The following is a 26,441-nucleotide window of genomic DNA, read 5'->3' on the forward strand; positions in this document are numbered from 1 at the left end:
CCGTTGGGACGGTTGGGAGGAACAGGCAGTTCTTAACGGCTGTCGGTGTGGAGTGTGGCGGATTTCCTTTCTCCTCGCCGGTCACAGGTTTGAGCCACCCCCCTCTCCTTCCCGAGAAACTGTCCTTCTCGAGACACCCTCACCCCTTCTTCATCCCCTTCCCCCCTTTTCTCGGGGCGGGGGGAGGAAGACGGGTAGGAGAGAAGAGAGCGAGGGAGCCCGCCACCTCTGCCGCCGCTCAGTAGTCTGGACTTGAGAGGACAACGGGAGAAGCGCAGTCAACTGAGGGGCAAGAGGGGGCGGGGCTGGACGGCCTGGAGAAACGGGGGGGGGCGACCGGCTGCCTGATATCTGGAGCACCTCGTGCTCGCGTGGGACTGGGGTGGGTTGGAAGAAGTGGCGGGGATACTGCCAGCGGATATCGGTTGAGTGGTGAGGCTGCTGTCGTCAGGGGTTCGGCTCGGGACAGCTGGCTTTGAGCGCCTCCTGGGGTGGCTTTGGATCTTTACTCTGCAATCCTCTGCTTTAGTGACTTGATAGCAAGCCCTACTAATATAAACGGGGTTGATCACAGGGTAAACAAGCGTAGGATCGGGGTGGTGAAGGCATACTTAATGGGGTCAGTGTGCAGCCGAGCCGCTTCTGAGCGTCGCCGCCACCGCCTCCTGTACATTCCAGAGGGTGTTAGTTGTATTCAAGTGAGAACAAAAAGGGTTCTTGTGGCGCCTTTGAAGGCTGCCGGATGAAGTGGGCTTTTGGATCGTGAAAGCTTATGCCGCAACACATCTCCCCCCTCCCCCCATCGCAACACATCTTTTAAGGTACGACAAGACTTTTCGTTGTCGTTTTTGTCCGACAGTTTCCACGCAGAGGCAAATACAGTTAAGTGCCCTAAGAACTTCCGGAGGGGTAGCTGAGTTAGTATGTTGCAGTAAAAACAATCTTGTGGCCCTTTGAAGACTGACACATTTATTGTAGTGTAAGCTTTTGTGGACGAGAATATACTTTAGCAGATGCATAATGGGTTATCATCAGCTGGCGTGTACACATGGGTTTGCAGAAGAAAAATGGCTGTGGATATGCATAGTTTTACCGTGCCTTGGCCTTACAAAACTCGTGCAGTTCCAAAGCCATGGGGTGGGGGTAGATTTGGTCGAAGGCATCTTGGGCTCTTAAAAAAACAAAGTTTAACAAGGACAGTGAAAGTTAGTTGGCATCGAAGGCATCTTCATTCACAAATTAAAATGTGTGCAACTTGATCTTTCGCCACCGAAACTAAAGACTGGAAATGACCACATGGATTTGCTTTTTCAGAAGCCCTGTTACTAATAATGTGGATAACTGTAAATGCATGGTATAGAAATATGTTCTACCTTGTAGAAGGTACCTTGTAATGTTGAGTGTCAGTTAAGACACAAGCTGCACTGTTGCTATCTCATAATCATTAATAGGCATTACGGTTTTGACTGTCCCCGCTGTTTTCACTAGCCAATTGACTTTATCTTATTTTGCTTTCAGTGCTCACTACTGTGCATCTTAAAACCTCTTTTAAGAAGAAAACAGTTTATTTCCTGTCAAAACTGGTTTAACTTCTTAAATGCTACTTGAAAATTGCACTCAAGAGCTCTTATTTTTCCATTTAAATATTTATAGTTTTACATGCATTTTGAAGATCGTAACTTGAAATTTTATGTTGGTGTCTTCAGAGTAGGTTGCTACCTTCCTGTAATCCTTTTATTACTTTTAACTCCACTCAAGTAGGCTTGTGATTGAAGGTGTCTGGGAAGTTGAGATCGTTTGTCTCAAAGATTTTTCAGTCTGCTTAATGGGTTAGGCACATGTTTAGAGTTGCAGTCTAAAGCTCTGTTGATACAGAAATAATGTTAATGATGTATTTTTTGTCTCCTTGTTCACTCTTGAAAACATGAATGTTTGCCCTGCAGTAGCATTGCAATGAATTTACATTCCAAAAATGCAGATTTTTAATATCAATGTGTGTCTTTCTACATTAACATTGATATTAACTGTCCAGATAAAATGTCATATTTTGATACTCATTAAAAAGATAGATTGGACAGACAGTGCAGTTACTTTAATGGCTGCTTGTCTTGGTACTGAGACTGTGTATTCACTTTACATGCAGTCCAGGCACACACAGAAAAGGAGGCAACATGTATGAAGTAGACCGCTATAATGCTGGTTCTTTGTCTAGTAGGATCTGATCACAGTAGTCTACCATAAACGGACCTTTTCACAGCATTTTTTAAAATGCCAGTGTAGTATTCCTTTCAGAGAATAAACTCATACAGAAATAACTTAACCATACTATTTCAGAGTTGAGATACCTCATTGTACATTAAGTTGAAATCTCAACCCTGAGTCATCCCCAAAAGTATCCTTGGCAAATGCATTTTCTTAACTGCCTCTTGAAACTGTTTGAAAAGTGGTCCAAAGTGCAGAAAGAAGGCTCTTAACTGGTGGAATTGTAATGGAGATGTGAAGACCTGGAAAAACGAAACCCCACGTTTTCCCCATTTTTTCCAGGCCTTCACATCTCTAATTGTATATCACTGGTCCTCAAAGCTTGACTCTGTCTACTGGTTTGTCTTTAGGCCCAGTTTCGAGTATTGGTATTACATGGCCTACCTTCTGCTCATCTGATGCCTTTGATACACATGTTTCCCCTGTGCAGTGGAAGAATGACTGATTACCTTTTTATGCCATCCTTCTTCCTAAGAGCTCAGGGTGATGTTCATCAGGGGTTGCGAACATGGTACTCGGCGTGCCAGTGTGCCCACCAATGCCCCCAATGTACATGGTTCTCTCTCTTCCATTTTTTCCACCATCAGCTTCACTGAGAGAGAATTATTTGTTGAAGGTTCATTTTATGAGTTTTGTAGATGAACTGAGGTTTGAAGGTGGGTCTCCCTGTTCTTGCCTTGACACTCTTAACCACTGCACCATGCTGGTTCTCTACAACAGTGTAAACAATTTAATAATCAAATGATCCTTGAGAGAATGCCCTGAGAGTCTCTCGGTATATCTGTGCAATCCTCAAACTAACCAAGTGTGTTCTTAAAGATCATGGTCCAACATAAGGTAGATCATGTGAGCCACTATAGGAATTAAATATCGCCAAACCCTGACTTTATTACCATGTTTGAATACTAAAATCAAAACTACTTTTTTGTGGGGAAAGGACCCTAATATGTTTACAGACCAATTGTACAGTCCCATTTTGCCAGTAGCTGCAAAGTCAACAGCAGAGCTGATATAGTAGCACCTACAAATGTGCCCATAGCATTCCTGGCAACTCCACCATCAGTCACATAATTGCACACCTATAATGGGCAACATTAGTAGCACTGGTCAACATGGGACAATGATAAAATGCCATAACTGTGTGTTGCCCAGTTCACCCCTCCCATGCACAGACATACATGCCAGGAAGAGCCTAGATAGTTTCCCTTGTCAGAAGCCACCATCATTCAGTGGGTAGGAGGGCAGCAACTAACATTTGTAGGCACCCCCTCTCTGTGTCATTTCCTCGGACGGGTTCAGAGTGTCAAATAAAGCCAGTAACAGCAAGGGGTAGCAGCGGCCTACAGACAACTCCTTTGACACATCAGTAGGTGTATTATATCCCCTCCTCCATTTTTCATGTAGCTTCAGAACAATTGGAAATATTTTACTGGATAAACATTTTTTCTTTTTTTTTCTTTTTTCCTGGCTTTATGGTTTCAGGAAAATATGTGAGAATAAATTGGCAGGTGTTTGCCTTGTGCTTGGCACACTAAAGTTAAAAAGATTGTTTTCACATGCTTTACAGAACAGAAACTCTATGAGTCTGTTGTACTTTTAAAAAAATCTTCTGTATACTTTTTGAAAGCAATCCCATCAAACCCAATGGGGCTTAGTTCTGAATATACCTGCATAGGAGTGGTAATTCTAATTTGAGGGAGCTATGGTGAAAATTAAAGCATGGTGGCCTTATTCCAGATTAGTCAATCCAGAACAATTGTGTATCTGGCTCCACCCATCATTTGATTGCACACATCCCAACAGATAATCCCTGAGGGAATGTGACTTTTAACAGAAAAATTTGCCTGTGTGGTTCAGTGGAGTGGGGGCTGGGGAGCAGAAGTCCTAAGGAAGTTTAGCATTCTTCTTAAAATACACCCCTCCTGTTTTCTGACCATTGGCAGTGCTGGCTGAGGCTGATGGGAGTTGTGGTCCAACAACATCTGGTGGCCCACTGGCTGGGAAAGGCTGGTCTATGGTATCTTTATTCACCGTAGTATAAAATGTGAAAATGGTTCTAAAAATAAAATTGCATTCCTGAAACACACTAATATAGTCTGTTTCAGTGCAGTGCCTTTAAACAGTGTGTAATGCTGCAGCAGCAAACTTCATGATGCCACACAAGAGACTGAAGTGAAACAATTTTTGTGCAACTCTTGTAACTCTTACCATAACTGATCCCACAATAGCTTCTGTCCTACTGTTTCTATTCTGTGTTCTGAATTACTTTCCTACTGCCACCCACTCATGGATGTCAGTACTGGGCCTGCTATCATTTTGCTGCTAATCATAATGCACCATGTAAAACTAACAATAAATCAGTGACTTTGATTATATTTATACAGATTCTTCTTTTTGTTTTGAATACAGCTCAGTTTTTTTATTGGTACTGAAAGTTGACTCTTTAAAAATGAATATTCTTCCATTGTAAATGTGTGGCTTATTTTGCTTGACTGTATATTTTGTGTGTATTTTTATGCAATTGCTTCCAGCAGTCAGGAAGATTTAGATACCTAATGGGAGAACTTAGCAGGATTACATTTGGAAAATATAGACCATAACACTTTGTAATTAGTTTGTTTGGCACTGTATAGGAGCCTTCCATCACAGTTTGATCCTGTGCTGATTTTTGTTCTTAATGGAAAGAATATGGGCTTTGCTGATTTAATATAATCTTTAATCTATAATCTATACCTTGAAATATTACATGTAACTGTTTTTGCCCTATATTTATTATCTTAAAGCCTTAATTGGGGAAGTTGTTTTATTTGGTACGTTAAATGTATGTAACAACTCCTTTAGTTATCAATGACCATTTTACTTGTAACAATCAAAAATATATTGTTTGGGTCAGGAATTTAATATTATACTTAGCTCTTATTATTATTATCAAGAAGAATGGGATTAAACAAACAAAATGTAAATAAATATTGTGATGAAATTTAACACTAAAATTGTCATGCATTTAATCTGCTAGATGTAATTTTTTTTAAAAGAGATAAAAATTAAATCATATAAACAGAATGGAGCTTTATAAAACCATATAATCTCTGTAGTGCATTGCAACACATTTTATTAATATTTTAAGTGTTTGATGTAGGCAAAAACTGATGTCACATGTATGCGTCTGGTACCATATACTTGGGAACTTTTGCTTCGTGCATGATTTTAATTTCTGATGGCTTAGCTAAATGTTAGGATTTGCTTTGCCAATTTATACATTTTTTATTCTAGTGCTCTTAAGTTCTAGTAAGAATCAGAGCCACCTATATAAGTATTTTCTCAATAAAGCCAAATTGTGCTGTGAGCCATTTGTGTATATTAAATGTAATGCTCACTGGTGTTGGTGTACCATCCATAACTCATATTTTATAACTGTTGAGGCAGAACAGAAGTAATTTCATTGGGTTCTTGTAATTTGTTATACCTTTCAAAAGCATGTGATGCATATTTTCATTTTATTTCTGTAGGAGGCTAATGCTTCATACCTTGATTTTAAAAAACCTGTTCTCATTTAAGAGGTACTTCGGAAGTGACTATGTTGATGCATTTCCATTAAGGGAGGGAACACACCAATCCTATTTTCCCCTCCTGTAGCTGTTGCAGCTTAAGTGCATTCTGTGAAGCAGACTTGAGACAAATTGCTCTGATTACCCTTAAAAGCCAGGGAAAATCTTGTTGCAGCTCATAGATGGCACAGAGCTGTGCTGCAGAAATGTTAGAGTGGGGCACAAGTTGACTGCCCTTCTCTGCTTCATTGCATGACATTCCCACTGTACAAGGATTTCCCTGCTGTGTTGAAACAAAAGCACTGATGGCAGAAAATATGGTTCTCAGTGCATGGGAAAAGGAGTCGTTTGACCTTTGAAACCCTGAACTCAGTTCTGTTCTCTTATTTCTTCATGTTATGTTTGTAAATGACTAACAAACTAACTTCTGATGAATGTCTTATATTTCAAATGACCAAGTAGGGAATCTTCCATTTTATTCACAGGCTCACAAATGATGAAGGTTGCTATCCTACACACAAGTACGTAGGTGTAAGCCCCATTTAACTCAGTCATACTTCTGAGCAGATGTGTACTAGGTTCCTGCTGGGAGGAAGAGTGGGATATAAATCAAATAATAAATATATAAATAAAATGTATAGAATTGCAGTGTAGCACAGCTACATTTGGCCAAGCAGATTAAGATTGTTGTTGGCTAATAAGTTTTGCAAATCTGGCTGATTCAAATATGTATTTATAAATTATCTTATGGATAGTTTATCATTCTGAAGCCATGTTCTGTACACAGTATGGTTCTGAAGTTTGCCTAACTGACCTTTTAATGGAGCCTCAGAATCCATTAGGAATTGAGAGAGTTATAAGTGAAAATTGAATCAATACCTAGAAAACCTTTCAGACTACATGTCTGAGGAAAAAACAGGCTTAATAATTCTTGAAATGTAGGCTATAAATTGTACAAAATGACAGGATGCTGACCACACCCTACTTCTGCTTTTTTGTTCTTGAATCAGCGTTTTTAGCTGTTTTATAAACAAGCCCTTTGTGTGCTACTGAAATGTGGTACCATTTAGATTATAAGGCTATTTTGCAAGCATATTAAGGATCTGGCTTTCATATTTTTGCTTTGAATGTCAGTCACTATTTTAACGACAGTAAAATGATAATTGTTGTTGATTCTACTAAATTCTAGTAGTTTATAATATGCAGTATTTGTGACAATGTCTGCTGTTGGATATTAAACTGGGGTGGAGTTGGAATAGGTTTTCTGAAACCGTTGCATGTTTGCTCACAGTTAAAGAATGTGTGTAGGAAGATGGAAATCTCCAAAGAATTTCTGTTCAATGTTGTGTTGTGCTTTTTGAAAACTATCAGATTGCCTTTTCTACCTAGTCATATCCTGTATCTTACAATATTCAACAGTTGGTATGAGTTTTCCGATAATTTAGTATTAATATTTGGTATGTAAAAGATTGCTTCAAGAGAAAGGTGAAATAACCTTCCCTGCTGCAAACTTCTTACCTAGTTAGCACAATTATTACCTAATTTCTGGCCAATTGGAAATAACAGAACTATTTTAGGAACTAAGCAGGGGTTACTTATTCTCTTCTTTCTCTGTTAAATCATTTTTTCTATTGTTGTGTTGGTGGTAATTTTGTGTTTCAAAGATCAACATGGTGTAGTCATCTTAGTGAGACAGACAACCCCAGAAAATTAACTGGAACTGTGGTAAGTAAATAGAAAAACTGCCTGCCTGTACAGACAGGATAAAGTTGTTTGATACAGGAGGCCTGAGAGAGAAGATCAGCTGTCACATATGACTATTAATTTTTAAAACAAAAAGCTAACCTTTTAATTATCACGTGGTTTGAATCTGCATGTAGCAGTCTGACTTGAGAGAGCTAAAGCCATGCTATTTCATAGCTTCCTGCTGTTGATGCTGCATAGATATTTGCTTCTGCAGTGTATGAACTTTGTCTTGATTGTGGATTGTGCATAAATAATTCATCTGATAAAATTAATAGTGCAATTTAACATTATAGTATAAGACAAAGCCTTTTGGTTATCTTGTCTTGCATTCACACAAAATGAATTTAATATTATTTCAAAATAAGTATTTTAAAAAATATATCCCAGGTGGACTTCCCTGAAGTTACATTGAAGGGTCTCAGCCTGATCTTCCATCAGTATTTGATAATCTGACAGTAGGAACTATAAGTAGTTATCCTATTTAGCAAGTCAAACTCCACTGATACAGAAATATCAGTTTGGTGTTGCTAGCAAGTCTGAGGAGCCAGGAGTGCCTGCCTTCATATTTTTTTTGGTTTATGTTCAGTTCACAGGAGAACCTATGGACTGTCTGTGTGAGTTGTTATATGTTTCCTCAACAGTGGGTGGGATTGGGATTGGCTTTATAAAGAAGGATAAACATGGAAGAGAGAAATATTCTGGCTGTCACACTGCTGTTGTAATTGCACATTAATAGTGACAAATTGTATGGAATTAGTGAACATACAATTGAATTTTGGCACCCTGATCCCATACATCAGATTATATATAACATTGTTTAAGATGTTTGGGGGAATAGCTGTAGCTCAGTGGTAGAACATCTGTTTTACAGGCAGAAGGTCCCAGGTTCAATCCCTGGCATCTCCAGGTAGGGCTGGGAGAGAACTCTGTCTGAAATCTTGGACAGCCAGTGCCAGTTTGTGTAGATGGACCACTGGTCTGACTTGGTGTAAGGTAGCTTCCTGTGTTCCTATGTTGCTGTATTTGTCTGAATAAATAAGAGGAAAAGCTATGGAGTAATACAGAAAAAATGTATGTGTAAAATAAAAAGTTAAGAGTATTGGCAGAAATATGCTAGATATTGAGTGCTGCCAAGGATGTCAGTAGGGATAAGCAATTTCCTGTTTGCATACAAGAACTCAAGACATCCTGTGGAGGTACAGTCTGGATGACTACCTAGTAACATGTATATAGAAGTTGATTGGTGCTATTTTCCTCCTCTCCTAATTGCTGTGGACTTGAGCTTGTAAAATTGGCCCAAAGCATATGTTGACATTAGAATGGCACCATGAAAGCATTGCTGCTTTAAATAATACTGTGTTATTTTCTTGAAAAGGTCTTGGTTTGTGACTCATACCCTTTATAAACCGCATTATAATGTGCTACATGTGGAGAAACATTTTCTCTTTCCCTCATCTTTTCACAAAGGGATGTGCATCATGGTTCTTTAAGTTACTTTGAGCCTTTGAAACTTCATATCAATAGAGGAGTAGGGCATGCATAGAACGTTCAAAGAAGCTACTTGTTAAGGTTCACATGGTTTTGATTCCTATCTTTATTAAATACATTGTCCCTTTATAGGAAAAAGTATTCTAAAGAGTATTTAGTGTTCTTGAATGAGTCATTTTTTCTCTGCAGTTATAAATACATGCCAGACAAGAGTTCTTGGTTTCTGTGCTGTCTTGACATCTCAGAGCGAATGCACCCTGAGCTTCTGGAAATACATGCTATCCTTCCTCCTGTCTTTCCTAGTTTCCAACCCCACCCCAGAAAGATTCTCTGCCAAAAATATAAAAAGCTGAACAAATACATTAATATTAGCTTGTTGGGTTTTTTTGTGAGACATTGTGCTAAGTTATAATTTTTATATTAAAATTCATTTTGTTCATGAACTCATGGGAAAAAGCAAAGAGAGGAGTCTGTAAAGTCATGAGGCGTGAACCAGAGACTGGCTGGTTTCCATGTCCAGATCTGCTACAAAGTTGAACTTGATAGTCTTTTCTTTCTTCAGTATTCCTAAAGCTCACATTATCACTTACTGTGTAAGACACTGTTGCAGGGCTAGCTCCAAAGGGTGGCCAGGTGGGGCCCTGGTAGAGGGCCCCATGGCTCACAGGGACCCCTGAAGGGCTCCTCATTATAGTGGGGGAGTAGTGCTTCCCTTCACCATGGATCGCAGGGAGGGAGCTGCCCGCCAGCACGCCCGTGCCCTTCCTTGCCCTCCCCCGCCTGCTTGTTTGCTTGCCCTCTCCCCCACTCATTCCCCCACACATTCACCCTCCCCTGGCCCCCCCCGCTCGCTCGCTCGCCTGCCCGCCCGCCCTCGCTATGGTGGGGGAGTAGTGCTCCCTTTCCGCAGCAGTGAGGATTGCAGGGAGGGAGCTGCTCGCCAGCACACCTGATCACTCACCTTCTCCCTGCCTCCTCGCTTGCTTGGCCTCTCCACCCACTCACTCGCCCTCCCTCTGCCCCCCCTGCTCGTTCACTCACCTGCCCTCATTATGGTGGGGTGGGAGCTGCCCACTGGCGCCCGCTCACCCTCCCCCTGCCCCACCCACTCGCTTTCTTGCCCGCCCACCCAACTTCCTGCTCCTCCACCTGCCAGGTAGGTAGGTAGGTAAGGTGTGTGTGCAGGTGCCAGGGCCCAGGATAGGCTGGTGCCGACCCTGCACTGTTGTCAATGTTTATGCTATGTAAAAAGGCCTTTTATCGAGTGGCCATTGTTACTTCTTACATGTGCCTCCATAGAACTAACAGCCTGCTCCCAAGGTTTCCTATGCAACCAAGACAGTAAGGATGAAAGTGAGAGATTGTTCCTTCAGATGAGAACTGTTGTGTGTCTGTTTCCAATACCAACATCTTTAAAGAGTGAGATTAGGAAAACTAACATGTATTTTAATAGTTAGTCCAGATATACATGCCCATGCATTGTTTATTTCATCCCAAGAAGTAGCATTTAAATTTGAAGGGGATGTCCCCAATGCCGTGCATGATGTCTGTGAAAAAATTGTCGTTAGGAAAAATCAGGAAAGATTTCTGAAAATAGGTTTGATGGATATCCCATGCTTGGTCTTTTACATAAAGACATAACTGAAATCTTATGAATAGTTCTGTTGACTTTATTAAGTCTTGCTTCATCTGGGCCGTGTGGTTCAGTGTCTTCCAGTTGTCTTGCAATCTTTCATAAGCACACAGTGTACACCTACAGTATGCACCTGGTGGCCAGATTTTGCATCATGAGTGCACTTAGACCCAGCACTAAAAGGATTGGTTTAATTGGGTTCCTAAAGCTTTAACAGGCTGGTAGTTATCTGTTGATTGGTAGCAATTTAATGTCATCTCTGAATGTCTTACTCCCACTAATGGTCTTACTCCCACTAATTACAATTGAGTAATTCTCGTAAGTGTAGACAATATATGGCTGTAAATCTATGCTTTTATATTATCACCTGTGATCATTGGAATATTGAGAATCCTAGCATGTCCCATTGTGCATAAAAAAGGAGGTGACAGTCTTCCCTGCTTTTTAGAGAATTAAAAATGTATTATTGATATCTAGATCTGTGGTGTGCTGACGCTTGACTATTGGAAGACAGCAGTACAAAGACTCTTGGCTTCTTTTACCAGGTTGAGGGGCAGCGCTGATTATGCCTTATGCACTACCACCCCCAATTTTGGAAAAAAATACTGACATAGAAATGCCACACCACTAATCCTACTTTGGCATTTCTGGATCTTAGAATGTAGAAGATGAGATGTTTTCCCAAACATTGAATGGTTTCAGGGAAAATGTGTTTAGGCTGTGCATCTGCTGGCCTTTAGTAAACTAGTTTGCCTTTCTTTGCTCTTTTCAACACTCCATCATTTAAGATGAGAAGCAAGTTGCATTGATTAATAACATAACTATGGAAACTGAATAAACACTTTCATCATAATGCTAGATAGCTACTCCTTAGTGGTTCTAGTTTTGCAAAAAAAACAAGTGTATTGCATAATAGTAATGTTTTTTCTGTGAATCTTAAGGCTGAAGATTTCAGAACAGATGTTGGAAGATGCTGGCGGTGGACACAGGGATCGTAGAAGAATGGTTATCGGAATACAAGGTAATGTAATTCATGAAAATAAATATTCTTTTTCAAGAATTAAATACTAGCAGTCATTCCTAGTAGTAGAGCCAGTGGAGCGGTTCGAGCAGGTGGCCTAACCTTTTTGATTATGTGGGCAGATTTGCTTAGATGCCTTCACAGAAGGCTGTCATGGGGGGCATGACCATTTACAAAATGGTTGTGGGAGTGCACATGACCAGTCACAAAACAGCCATTTCTCATTGACGCTAAAAGTCAATTAATGTGCCCAAGGACCTGAGTACACAGCAGAGGTGGTGTCTGAGGCTCAAAAGAGAGAACCATTCCTTTGAACCCATAGCTCTCTGCTCCAAAAGAAACCCATTTCACAGAAGGCAAGCTCACTCTCTACCAGGCAATTCACATCCCCTTCCAGAATTACTATCCATATACCCACCTTTTATTTTCTTTTTTTACCCCTGGATCACCACCCAAAAGTGTACACACACACTCTTTCAAGAAAATTGCTCACCCAACTCCCCCTCTCTTCTGCATTTCCACCCCGTCCTGGTGACCTAATAGTAATTGCCATTCCTCGTTCAATCCATGGCCACAGCTCAGTCACCACTGGGGCCTTTTCTCTCCTTTCCAACCAGTCCAAAGGTGTGCTGCCATCCAGTCAGGATGGAAGTTTGTGTATGCAGTAACAACCCAGGGAGCAGCAGCACAGGTCGGGGAGACCATTTTAGTCTCTTTTTTTTTAAGCAAACAATCTGGTGTAGAGCACGTAGTCTAGCAGACCCCACATTGGGTATCCCAGGGTTAGGGTGTCAGACTAGGACTGTGAGACCCAGGTTCATATCCCCTCTCAGCTTCCACAATGAGTGATGTTGGACAAGGTCAGTTGCTCTCTAGCTTACCTCAGTTGGGGGAGAGGACCCATGTACATAATTCTGAGCTTCTTGCAGAAAAGTGGGACATACACATAATTAAATATACAGACCTCTTAATAAATCCCATTCTGCAGCAAATAGTATTATTTTAGATCCTAAAATATATGGGTAGAAACCCAATACAGTGCTAAAATTTTGAAGAAAAAATTGCTGAATGTCTATTTGAATTACAGCGTTTGGGATTTTGGATAGGGTTAAGTCATGTTACTGCTTATTATGTTAGCTTTTTATCCAATGGCTCTAAACGTAGCATGCAAGAAGGTTATAAATACAAATAAAAGCAATAACAATGTTGTGTAGGGCTAGGGACACAAATAGTTATTGGGAATCCTAGTTACAGAAGCATAGGTACCTCAAGCTTTTCAGAGGAAAGGGGAATATAAAAGTTCTTAAATAAAAAGCAAAGTCAAAATGTATTATCAGTATTCCGTACTGCTACTTGGGTTCTCTGCAAGGCCCCACTCCTAGGACTAGACCCATACAGTACCGCAAAAGATGGAACGTTTGGAGCCCTCCTCCCCAGTGTGCTTGCTTTCAGTACGAAAGATGGGAACGGAGCATTTACTCTTGCTGTCCAGTTGTTAACACACTGAAGTATTTTGTTCAGGGTTCTATTACTGGTAAAAGCGCGTGTTTAAAATGTATTCTTTTAGCAATAATTATAGGGAGATAGTTATTTTCCTCAATGTAAGAGATTCTGGCTCTGGCAAGTCAACAATCTTAGTGTTATATTACTTGATTTTCCGTCAAGCCACAGATGACTCAAACTATTCATTTTGGGAAAATATAAGATGTCAAGGGCTAAACTTCTGATTATGGATTTAAAGAAGGGTGCTGGTTTGAACAGGCTGAACATACCATTACTGCATTCTCTGGAGCTCTTGCTGCACTTAGATTAAGAAGAAAAAGCAAAAGGATTGGGTCTGGACTTCTTCATCTATTTGCAGTGCTTGTGAATAGTCCTACATTTAATCAAATGGATGGACTCCATGCCTTGTGATCCTTTCTAATCCAGGTTTCATTTCTCCTCCTTTAGATAAACAAGTTCCCTTTTGTTACTGGTTTTGAAGAATTTAGAATTTTTAGTACCATTTCCTGTAGAAGTCCCCATGCTTGTATGCCACCTTGAGCTCTTTGGAGGAATGGTGGGATATAATTATTGCCTTAATATCCCATGCAAGTAAAGTAATGCTCAAGATTCTACAACAAAGGCTCTTACCATATATGGAGTGAGAAATGCCAGACGTCCAAGCTGGATTTAGAAAGGGAAGAGGCACCAGAGATCATATTGGAAACATACGTTGGATAATGGAACGGAGCAAGCAATTTCAGAAGGAAATTACCCTGTGCTTTATAGATTACAGCAAGGCCTTTGACTGTGTACATCATGAAAAACTATGGAATGCTTTAAAAGAAATGGGGGTGCCACAACATCTGATTGTCTTGATGCGCAACCTATACTCTGGACAAGAGGCTACTGTAAGGACAGAATATGGAGAAACCGATTGGTTCCCCATCGGAAAGAGTGTGAGACAGGGGTATATTTTATCACCCTATCTGTTTAATCTATATGCAGAACATATCATACGGAAAGCAGGACTGGACAAAGATGAAGGAGATGTGAAAATTGGAGGGAGAAACATCAATAATTTAAGATATGCAGACGATACCATACTACTAGCAGAAACCAGTAATGATTTGAAACAAATGCTGATGATAGTTAAAGAGGAAAGCACAAAAGCAGGACTACAGCTGAACATCAAAAAGACTAAAGTAATGACAGCAGAAGATTTATGTAACTTTAAAGTTGACAATGAGGACATTGAACTTGTCAAGGATTATCAATACCTCGGCACAGTTATTAAACAAAATGGAGACAATAGTCAAGAAATCAGAAGAAGGCTAGGACTGGGGAGGGCAGCTATGAGAGAACTAGAAAAGGTCCTCAAATGCAAAGATGTATCACTGATCACCAAAGTCAGGATCATTCAGACCATGGTATTCCTGATCTCTGTGTATGGATGTGAAAGTTGGACAGTGGAAAAAACAGATAAGAGAAAAATCAACTCATTTGAAATGTGGTGTTGGAGGAGAGCTTTGCACATACCATGGACTGTGAAAAAGACAAATAATTGGGTGTTAGAACATATTAAACCAGAACTGTCACTAGAAGCTAAAATGATGAAACTGATGCTATCATACTTTGGACACATCATGAGAAGACATGATTCACTAGACAAGACCATAATGGTGGGAAAAACAGAAGGGAGTAGAGAAAGAGGAAGGCCAAACAAGAGATGAATTGATTCCATAGAGGAAGCCACAGACCTGAACTTACAAGATCTGAACAGGGTGGTTCATGACAGATGCTCTTGGAGGTCACTGATTCATAGGGTCGCCATAAGTCGTAATCGACTTAAAGGCACCTAACAACAACAATAAATAAAAATAAACTGATATTTTGAGGTTAGCTAAAGACTTGCTTACTTTCTCTCTAAGCCTCTTGCTATTATTTTTTTTGGGTAGCTGAACAACCAACCATCCTTTCAGAGACAGTAATTGATTGAAAGCAATCGTAAGTGAAACAGTAACATAGGACTGAAATATATCTCACCCCTTTATAATTTTGTCCTTAGCTGGTTCTGGTGGGTTATACATTTGCCTTTAGTCTTGTTTTGCCCTAGTCTTCTGATACAATATAGTACATTGACTTTTTAGAACTGTCATAAACGCTGAAAAACAACAAGACATGGAACAGTCTGGGAGGATCAGTTCTGTACTGGACTGTTGTGGATGTCTCATCACTCATATGGTGTACCTGAAACTTTTTTTCTGTCTTCCCAAGACAGACAAGTTCAGGATGGTGCTCTGCCAGAGTAACATTCAGTAGGAAAGTGCTTGCCTTTAAAATAATCCTTACTGATTTTCCGCATCACAAAACTAAAACTTAAGGACAGATCCAACTTCACCTTGAATCAGCATGTGAATTCAGGGAAAATACAAAAACATATATCCAAAAACTAGAACTTCCAAAAGAAAGATGACAGTGTGGCATACTCCTATGCATGTTTATTCAGTCTTCTTGTCTAATGTGTTTGCATAAATATGTTGATATATGCACTACAACTTTTATTATAGCCAGGATAGTATTATATAAGGTTTTAAAATGAAACTGCAGAAATATATAAGACATTTATTTATGAGGCTCTTTTTTCTCGCAAGAAGTATGCAACTTAAAATAATAGGATGGATACCTCTTCTGAAGAAGGGGAAGAAATCTCCTTATTGCAAAGACACATATATTGGCTTACTGTATGTTCAAATGTTTTGTGTTAGACAGTGCCAGAAGCATCTATACCAAGCTATGCTAAAAATCTGAAAGACAAGAGTTCTCTGGTTTCATCTCTGTATAAAGTTATTCAGGATCCACAAAGTGAGGTAGGTAACTGTGTTTAGAATTACAACTGTGCTTGAGAGAACTGTGAGAATAAATGGTGCATATTTCAGTGAAGCACTAAGGTTTTAAGAAGTGGACTGGGTGAGCAGAAGCAAGAATGACACAGAAAATGAAATCTTGTTCCCTTCTTTATGATACCCTGCTTTAGGCCCTTCAGTTTTAGCTTTCTGTAGATGCTACCCATGTATATTGCAACTTTTCAGTGTACTCTTCCCAACTGAGGGCCAAACTAGATGTGAAATTAAATACATCTTTGCCTTTAATATGCAGTCTTTAATAAAAACAAAATGGCCTCAGGGGAGTCTGATAATTACTGGAATTGTGGGAGGGAGATTTTAATTCTTCTGCTGCATTTCTGACAAAACACAGAAATTCAAAAAGTACATCCTTCTCTCTTCACTGCTGAGGAAATAATTGCCCCTATTCAATATGATACGAGGAAAAATTAATGTAACATTTGCCATACAATACTATTTATTTTAAAAATTGATAAATTTTGCTTCTTTATAAAGTGGGGAAACACATAGGGATGTGTTAAACCACTAACAAAACATTTAATGTTTGCTCTGGTTTCAGCTGCTAGAGCCAGTCTGTCATCAGCTGTTTGAATTCTATCGCAGTGGTGAGGAACGTCTGCTGCAGTTCACACTGCAGTTTCTTCCAGAACTGATATGGTGCTATCTTGCTGTTTCTGCCAGTAAGGACCTACAAAGCAGTGGCTGCATAGAAGCACTTCTCCTAGGAGTTTATAACTTGGTTTGTATGCACACTTGAGAAATTAATTAATAGTTCTTGGGGCAAAGTGCAAATGGTTGTGTGGTGTCCCAGAGTCTAATAACCTGTTACATCTGAATCTCTGTGGCATACTGGTATTAGCAGAAATAATCGTGTTTTTGTCAGAACACAAGCTTAAAATATGGAAGATTAACTTGTCCTATTAATATTCTAGATTTTTAGTTTGAGTTCTGACAAAACTACATGATCATTTCAATACTGGTGTGATAGTAGTAGGATAGCTCCTATCTGGAGCATGCCTCTGACTAAATATTTCTAGTCCTGAGCATGTGGGAGGGTTGCATAAGAAAATGGACTGCATATTTTTCTCAATGGACAGGAGGAGTGAAAGTAGGCTCCCTGCTCCCTTCTGCAGCTTTCCCCACCCACAGTATCTCCTGCTGTGAGATATGAGGCATTGGTGAAAAAGTGGGTGGGCTGCACAGGGAAGCATACCTGTGTACAGGTTACTTGTCTGATATTGGAGTGGAAGAAGACAACGTGTGGAAGATCTGCACCCTGCTATAGAATTCCCAGTACACTTTCTCCTGTTTTAACATGAGAGAGACTGAGAAGGAGGGCAATACAGGTGGTGAGAGATTTCAGAAGAGGGGAAACCTGGTTTCTATTGAAAGCTAATGGAGAAACAGGTGAACATCAGTCAGTCTTCCTCACATTTTCCCTGGCTGCACAGAACTAGCAAGGGTGTCTTTGGAGGGGGTGGGAGAGACAGGCATAGCCTGTATTCCGGGAAGGAGTTTCCATTTTTGTATTCTGGTTAGCAGGTCTGGGTCCATAAGCAAGAAATAACCATACTAATGATAACAGTATCAACTGATATTCTATGTCCTGTCTACCTGAGTTATGCCCATAGTAATAACTTTATCTGTATTAAACTCATAATTGGTGTTTTATTGCAATATGTAATATCTTGATTTTGAGTTAAGCTTAAACTTTTATTTTTATCTGTACTTACAACATTAGTATTGTGCCATAAACACTAAATTTTATGTAGTATAGGCTTTCTTGGGCCAGAGCCTATTTTGTGAAATGCATTGTGCTTATCCTGTGGGTAGGGATATATACCCCTAGTACAGAAAGATGAAGAGAAAAATTGTCAAGTGAGCCCCAAACGTCAAGCAGTATAAGAGACAGCTGAGTGACAGTGCTATGTAGAGCACAAGTGAATATAGGAACCAATAAGAGTGGATGTGACTAGCAGCCATTGATGATGCTAGTAGACCTAGCAAGATCAGTACTGGAAATAAAATGCCAAAAGAAGGACAATTATATCTTGCTGCAACATGCTAACAATTACCTAAGTTTAATTTATGCACTGAGCGTAAAGGAATTTTGTAAGGGTTGTAATTAAATAAGTTAAGCTAAAGTATTCAATCTTGGGGCATTCTCATTTCCTGGATAAAGAAGTTAAAATGTACATTAAATCTGTTATATTTAATTATGACCCTCTGTTGACAGACAGTTCTTTGAACAAGCAGAGACTCCTGTCGGTGTAATGGGTCAGGAGACTATTTTTACCAACTGGTCCCTCCTCTGGTGACTCCCTGGACGAAACCTCCTGGAGCAGATTTGAGGGGGACTGCAATGGGGGCTGGGGGGGGAGGAGAGGGTGAATATGCAGAAATAGCTTTCGTTTCATGTTCCTGCTGATAGAAGCCTCTGCTGGTTCAATGGAACTTTCCATCAGCAGAGGTACACCATGGATACAACCCATAAGATTTATTCAGGACTCTTAATAAGCAAACCACATTGAAAAAGACTGGGCTTGATTAGTACTTATTTCCACTTGAACAAAACTTTTTACATGCCAATTTTAGGATGCTTTTTGATGAAGACTTGATGCATATGAGGAATAAGGAGATGTTTGATTTCCCAATTAATCCATGTGTTTTGTAGAACTTTGACCTAACTTGCATTTCTTTATGCCTTACAGGAAATAGTTGACAAACAAGGACACAGTAGGGTATTAAGTTTTACAATTCCATCCTTGTCCAAACCATCAGTATATCATGAAGTAAGTTTAATAGATATACTTCTTTTTCCTTATGCTGTTTGTATTTTTGTTGTAGCGTCTCTTATATGAATGTCATCTGGCCCTGATTTTGTTATCATAAGAATCAACATGTTGTCCTAAAAGTCTGCTGACAGTGCAACTAGTTGTTTCTGTATATTACAGTGGCATAATCGTTAGAGTATATGAAAACAGATTATGATTCCTAACAAATTAATTCTGCTTCAAGTAAACGTCTAGAGTTTAGGTATAAGGGCATATAATATCAACAGACGCATGTGCAAAACTAGGTTTGATGCCAAATACCTAGTTGCAGGGGAATTAGGGACAATAGCACAGTGTGGAATGGAGAGAGAAGCTGAACATCCTCCCACATTTCTCTTAGCGGTTTTTCTCCTGGTGCAGTTCCAAGATCAGAAGGAACTCCTGTCAGGAGAGTACAGTTGGAATAGCACAGGCAAGAGTTTTGCTCCCCTTTCTTAGCCACCTGTGCTTGTAAATTGATTTAGGTCAGTGGTTCCCAACCCTTATGAATACCGGACTCCCTTTGTAACCTCAAAAACTTTCACGACCCCCACATGCTAATTGTTCTAATTTTAACCTCTTTTAGTTGAAAAAATACATAATGAAATGTTAAATAATGCCACTTTTTATTCATCACAAAAACAATATGATATTTATTGCCTGTCCTTCACCAGAAGGTCCCAGGGCAGGTTACAACATTATATCCAACTTTTAACAACATTTGAAGAAAATGAAAGGAAGGAAATAAAAGTAAACCAGTCAGAGTGGTGAACAGAGCTTGGTTGATGCCAGGGCATTTGGATCATATCGCAAACATACTTTGGATAATGGAATGGACCAAGGAATTTCAGAAGAAAATCACTACAGTAAAGCCTTTGACTGCGTAGATCATGAAAAACTATGGAAAGCTTTAAAAGAAATGGGGGTGCCACAGCATCTGTTTGCTTGATGCGTGTCGGGATGCAGGATTTGGGGCCCTGATGTTTCAGAAGATGAGGAGAGGGAGGGGGTCATTTGGCCAGAGCCATGTGAAGAAGATGCAGAGGAGGGGGAGGGAATCTCAGAGATAGAACTGTCTGGCAGCAAAGACCTTGAATGTCCAACAGACACATATCCTTCCCGTGAGCTTCCCACACCTCCTCCCCCTTCGAGCTTAGAGCAGTTGGAGAAGGAGGGAGGGCAAGGGGGAATCCAGCCTCCTCCTGATCCAGGGAAAAGCAAAGAGAAGCCACCAGATGGTTTAGGCCTTGCCCCCCCCCGCTTTCCCCCATACCTGAATCAGAGTCCTCAGAAGGGGAGGGGGCAGTGGCACCTCCTTCACCACGTACAAGGAGACAGCAAAAGAAGGGGGAGAGGAGGGGAGTGGATGAGAGCACTTTGAGGCGGAGTGAGAGAATTCGCGCTCGATTGCCCCCTTCTTAAGGGACAGGGGGAATAGTGGTTCCTTGTTCTGTCAACTTTCTTCCTAGTTGCAGGTTATGTTTTGGTAGTGAAACTTCATGAGACGGCGTAGTCTTTGTCTGGATATTACTTTAATAAAAACTGATTTGCTTTCACCAACTGGTCTGGTTCCTGAGTCCCAACCTGGATACGACAATGCGCAACCTATACTCTGGACAAGAAGCTACTGTAAGGACAGAATATGGAGAAACCGATTTGTTCCCCATTGGAAAGGGTGTGAGACAGGGGTGTATTTTATCACCCTATTTGTTTAATCTGTACGCAGAACATATATGGAAAGCGGGATTGGACCAAGATGAAGGAGGTGTGAAAAAGGACAGTGAAAAAGGCGGACAAGAGAAAAATCAACTAATTTGAAATGTGGTGCTGGAGGAGAGTTTGCGCATACCATGGACTGCGAAAAAGACAATTGGGTGTTAGAACAAATTAAACCAGAACTGTCACTAGAAGCTAAAATGATGAAACTGAGGTTATCATACTTTGGACACATAATGAGAAGACATGATTCACTAGAAAAGACCATAATGCTGGGAAAAACAGAAGGGAGTAGAAGAAGAAGAAAGCCAAACAAGAGATGGATTGATTCCATAAAGGAAGCCACAGACCTGAACTTACAAGATCTGAACAGGGTGGTTCATGACAGATGCTGTTGGAGGTCACTGATTCATAGGGTCGCCATAAGTCGTACTTGACTTGAAGGCACATAACAACAACATCTGCATACAACGTCTTCTCTTCAACATCAGCTCAGGAAGCTCCATATGACAATAATATGTCTAATAGACAGAATGTCAACAGATGAAGCTTTTGCCACAATTGTATTTCCATACTAGAAAGGGCTTAGTTTAATTTGTTTAATTTCTGCCTTGTGTTAAAGGTATAAGAGCCCCCAATGCCAACTCTAAACCATGTAAAGAAGTTAAGAGTAAAAACGACAAAATCTGGGCAACTTAACATATTTTAAATTATTTAAAAAATATTGAAAATGAACATAAAGAATCGTGTAAAAACACATTCAGAGCCTTGATAAGGAGCAACAAAAATACCCTGAGCATGTGCAATGTCGCATTTTTAAAAGTTACTTTACCCATCCTTTTTTTTTTTTTTTGCTCACTTACTGCCTTGGGTCAGCCACTATCTCTTAGCCTAATCTTTGAATTCTATAGGACTTACTTCTGAGTAGGTTAGGACTGCAGTCTTGTATTATAGACATAATTTTTTACTTCCTTTAACAAGAATGATGTATCTTTGTCTTTTATAAAGCCCCATGTTTCCCCAGTCCTTGCAAGGAGTACACCTTCAAAGCTTCAACAGAATCTTAGTCTGGTTTGATTACTGCATTTTGATTTACCTGGGAGTAAGCCCCATTAAATATGAATAGACTTACTTCTGAGTAGACATGTATACATTGTACTATAAGCTAACTCTACAGTGAATTTTTAATGAGTGCCCAGGTGTGTTTTCATGGAGGAATGCTCTGGGACTCCATCCTGTTATTTTTTGTGGCAGGTGGACCCCTGTCAGGGTCCCTCTGTCTCTATAGCCAGAGCCAATCAGCTTGATCAATCTTCCCTCACTGCTGCTGACAAAGAGGAGGGGACAGAGGCACTGGAGCTTAAATGAGCTCAGCTGGCCCCTTCTCTTGATGCACTCGCTCACGTGCTGTGCTGCTCGGCTCTCTGTGTGACAGGAGCTGACTGGAAGGAAGGAAGGGGAGGTGGAAGCGGCTGTGTGCACATGTAGTGCAGGCTCACAAGTTAGTGGTGCACAAACCAGCCATTAATTAATTTTTTAAATTAATAAATAATTCTTCTCTTGGCTCTTTGTGATCCGCCTCAGATGACTTTGTGACACCCCCCCCCGGGGTCCCAACTCCCAGTTTGGGAACCACTGATCTAGGTGCCATCCTAAGTTACTATTGAAGTGGTACATAGCATCTTCTCTACTATATCTTAGTGGCTGTTTTTCTCATGTTCCTTATCATGAATGCATTCTTACCATGTATCAGTTACATTTGCATACAGTGATACTTTTATGTCGGTATGTCTATTTTTCAGCTCCTTTTCTCACTCTCTTTTTTTAAAAAAGATTTTAAATACTGCTGTTCTTAGTTCTTAAAGTATCTGTTTTCCTTAGCCTTCCAGTATTGGCTCAATGGCTCTTACTGAGGGTGCTCTATCTCAACATGGCTTATCCAGGGTTGTGTATAGTGGACCTCATTTGCAGAGAGAGATGTTGACAGCACAAAACAGGTAAGAATGCATATTGATGCTTATGAAAAAATAAACTTTGAGCACTTACAACTATACTTCTATTCACTAATAGGCAAAAAACCTTGCAGTTTAAGAACGTACCTATAGCCAACAGATAATTCTCTCAAACTTTAAAAAGCAGGGAAATTGGGCAGCTATAGTGAATGCACCAGGGGAGCAGGAGACCTGACCCCCTCTCTGAGATATTGTACTGCCCTACAAATTTGTCAAAAGGCAAACACAATTTGGGTTGGCCTTTCACAGTCCAATCCACTTGCTGTGTAGCTTGCAAGAATTTGGTAACATGTGCCTCTGAGCATATGGTGAGTGGTGGCAATACCTGCCATCTCCAAAGATAATTATATTTTTGTATGTTTGTTGGAGTTCTTCTTACTTTGCTTCTTTCCTGTGTTACTAATATTTCTACAGAGAATCTATAATAGAAAATATTATTTACTCCCCTGCAGTCATGCTTAGGATAGGTGAAAGTGACCACAGGGGATGGGGAGGGGAGGAGGAGGACAGGTTTGATCATTTGCATGTTTATTGAATTCAGTGCTATTTACTCCCGTGCAATCATGCTTAGGATAGGTAAAACTGACCAGGGGAAAGAGAGGGAGGGCTGGAGTGGGCAGGGGAGGAGGAAGAAGGAAGAGGAGAGGGGAAGAGGAAGGAGAGGGGAGGAGGAAGGACGGGAAAAGCAGGTCTGATCATTTACATGCTTATTGAGTTCAATGGGATTTACTCCTATGCAATCATGGTTAGGATAGGAAAAACTGACCATGGGGGAGGGGGAGGGGGAGGAGGAGGCAGGAGCGTATTAGAGGGGAGCAAAGGAAGGGGGAGGGGAGGGCAGGTTTGATCATTTGCATGCTTATAGAGTTCAGAGGTATTTACTTCCATGCAATCATGCTTAAGATAGGTAAAACTGACCATGAGGAGGGGGAAGGGGAAGGAGGGTATTGTAAGGGGATAGGGATGGGGAGGGAGGGGCAAAGGAATGGGGAGGGGAGGGGCAAGAGGGAGGGGATAGGAGGGAGGAGAAGGGAGGATGGGTTTGATCATTTGCATACTTTTTGAGTTCAGCGGGATTTATTTCTGTGCAATCATGTTTGAAAATGGATGTGGACTGTCTTCAGGTCGATCCTGATTTATGTTGACCCTATGAATAGGGTTTTCATGGTAAACGGTATTCAGAGGTGGTTTTACCATTGTCTTCCTCTGAGGCTGAGAGGCAGTGACTGGCCCAAGGTCACCCAGTGTGCTTCATGGCTGTGTGGGGATTCAAACCCTGGTCTCCCAGGTTGTAGTTCAACACTGACCTGGGGGAGGGGAGGAGATTGGGTGGGTGGGCAGTGGGCAGAGGGGAATACCCTTTCCTTTCCAAAAGGAAAACATTGTGAACAGTATCACTGCTTTTCAGCGTTTCCCCCACCTTTTTATTCTACAACAGGCACATGTAGCCTCATACCCAAATTTAAACCAAAGCTGTCCCTGGCCACATCCACACCAGGCCTTTATTTCACTTTGGACAGTCATGGCTTCTCTCAAAGAATCCTGGGAAGTGTAGTTAGTGAAGGGTTCTGAGAGTTGCTAGGAGACGCCCTGTTCCCCTCACAGACCTTCAATCAGAGTGGATGACTGTTAAACCAGTCTGGCCGCTGGAGCTCTCTCAGTGGAACAGGAGTCTCCTCTCAGCACCTTTCACAAACTACACTTCCCAGGATTCTCTGAGGGAAGCCTTGACTGTCTCAAGTGAAATCAAAGTCTGGTGTGGGTGTGGTTCCCTGATTAGGCAAGCCCAGCAACTGTGAGTCTGGCTTTTAGAACACTGACAGCTAGTTCTTACTGAGCATGCCCCACGTTATCATAGGGTGCCAGCCAAAATTTCTTAATTAAAAATCAGCCAGGCATTTTTTAAACCTTTAAACTGCAGAAGATGAAGGTCAGAGTATGGGGCAAGGTCAGTATTAGGATTACAGGTACTCTGTGGATGATTTTTAATGAATTTCAACAGAGTATGAGAACTCTCAGAGAAAAAAATCCAAAAGGGCTCTGGGTTTTTTTTATCTCTTTTTAGAACTCTCGATTCTCTCTGACTGTTTTGTGTATTGCCATGAAAACTGAGAGTGTTGTTAAGCAAGCGTTTCTGAGTTCAGGACTATAAGTTTTGTAAAGTTTTGTTTTGAAATGAGCTTATGGGAAGCATCAGAATGGCATGGGGGTATTTTCAATTTAACATTGCGGAATGTGAAAAATCCACGCTAGCTGCCACTCTCGTGGCTATATAATAATATCTTCTTATACACTATTATAGTATTTCTAATAGTATAACCTAGATGTTGGTGGTATTCTTTTGATCAAAGTTAACACTGTGTGTGTACAAAGCCTTTTGTATTTTTCAGTGAATCAAAATTCTTTATTTGTTTCAGGTTTGAAGTACTTACATTCCTTTTGTTGCATTACAATGCTGCCTTAAGTTATATGCCTGCAGTTTCTCTTCAATCATTATGTCAGATCTGTTCAAGGTAATTTTCTTTGTTTGCTGAACTGAGAATAGTAAACTTAAGTTATAATCCTAAGGAGTTGATTCCAAACCATAGGGCTGGGTATAAGTCGAAACTCCTTGCTTTAATTTAAAAAAATCTAGAATATTATTACATGGGGTGGTTTGGATGTAACAGTCTCTGTTTAAAACCCATTGCAAGCAGAGGACCAGCATTGGTCCTGGGTACTTTCTCTTTTCTCTGCTTCACTTTACGTGCTGGAATTGAAGATTTCCACGGCTTGCAAAACTACTGGTCTCGTTCGTAATATATTTTCTTAGTTTATTAAGCTGCGCTCTCACATGAAGTCCATTCATTTCTCCCTTTGCCATGAGCTGCAACTGAACCAGCAAGCCTCTTAATAATGATAGTTTCCCATTTCATTTGAAATGGAAAAGTGTGACAACTTCAGAACAAAGCACAAGAGACAAATCCTCAAAATGATACTGAAAAAATAATCTATTGGCTAATAATACTACTTGTAAAATACTTGTGAGACACTGCCTTGATAGGAGAACCTTAATCTTGAGCCCCTGGAGAAGATTGTATCAGCCAAAATATATTGGACATTTTATTGTTTTACAAAAATTATCTGATGAAGGATTATTTTTCAGTATCATTTAGAGACTTTCCCTGTTTTGCCTCATTTGCTTTTTATCACTGCCCCCTTTTTTCCTTTGCAGCTTCAGAACAAGCCAGGATATTAAACAATTTTAAATCACAGTTTAAATATCCTGGCTTGTTTCAAAGCTCAGAACCAAAGTTTCCCAGTTTTGAAAAAAATGAAAACTCTGGTTAATTAGACACTTCTGGTTTAGTCATGGAAAAAGGAGAAGCAAAAGGGTTTTGTGTGTGGGCAAAAGGATTATGCAAATATGATCATCTGAATATGGCTACCCAATCTGAACCAAGAAACTGTAGTTTCATCTTTATTTGTTAACCATGCTTCTCTAGAATCTCATATTCTTTCCTTTAATAATGCTACATGAATTCACACAGCCCTAGAGACAGAAGTGGTGATACGCTGAAATGAGGTTCCTTGCCTTGACTGCAAATCTGTTTGTCTTCAAAAGGAGAAAATGGCACTGGATTAAAATGTAATTCTTTTTTAGCTTAATTTAAGCACATTGGTTTGGATCTAAAGAACTGTGGACAGGAGGAGAAAACATGGATGCTGTTATGAATTCTCATGCAAGAATTAGTGAACAACTTCTTGCAATGTCATGCCACAATATATTGATGTTTACATTGAAGCATAAGAAATGGTGATCAACAGAAGTACA

At 40.3% G+C, this 26,441-nt stretch overlaps 1 protein-coding gene across 5 annotated transcripts in view; it reads left to right on the plus strand.

Annotated features, from left to right (window-relative positions):
• Positions 1-26,441, plus strand: part of HYCC1 (hyccin PI4KA lipid kinase complex subunit 1) — a 67,499-nt gene that overhangs the window by 16,124 nt on the left and 24,934 nt on the right. For 4 of the 5 annotated variants that reach the window (XR_009758211.1, XM_061587295.1, XM_061587297.1 and 1 more), the window contains exons 2-7: positions 11,619-11,698; positions 15,949-16,050; positions 16,646-16,825; positions 18,798-18,878; positions 22,497-22,612; positions 25,045-25,140. Coding sequence is in view for 4 of the 5 variants with exons in the window: in XM_061587295.1 (XP_061443279.1) it covers positions 11,648-11,698; positions 15,949-16,050; positions 16,646-16,825; positions 18,798-18,878; positions 22,497-22,612; positions 25,045-25,140 (626 nt within the window). In the remaining variant the exon portion in view is untranslated. Of the gene's footprint in view, positions 1-7,487; positions 7,536-11,618; positions 11,699-15,948; positions 16,051-16,645; positions 16,826-18,797; positions 18,879-22,496; positions 22,613-25,044; positions 25,141-26,441 lie in introns of those variants that run through there. The other variant, XM_061587296.1, reaches the window with a different exon arrangement.

The sequence above is a fragment of the Rhineura floridana genome, chromosome 10 (assembly GCF_030035675.1).
Source record: "Rhineura floridana isolate rRhiFlo1 chromosome 10, rRhiFlo1.hap2, whole genome shotgun sequence".
Lineage (NCBI taxonomy): Eukaryota > Metazoa > Chordata > Lepidosauria > Squamata > Rhineuridae > Rhineura > Rhineura floridana.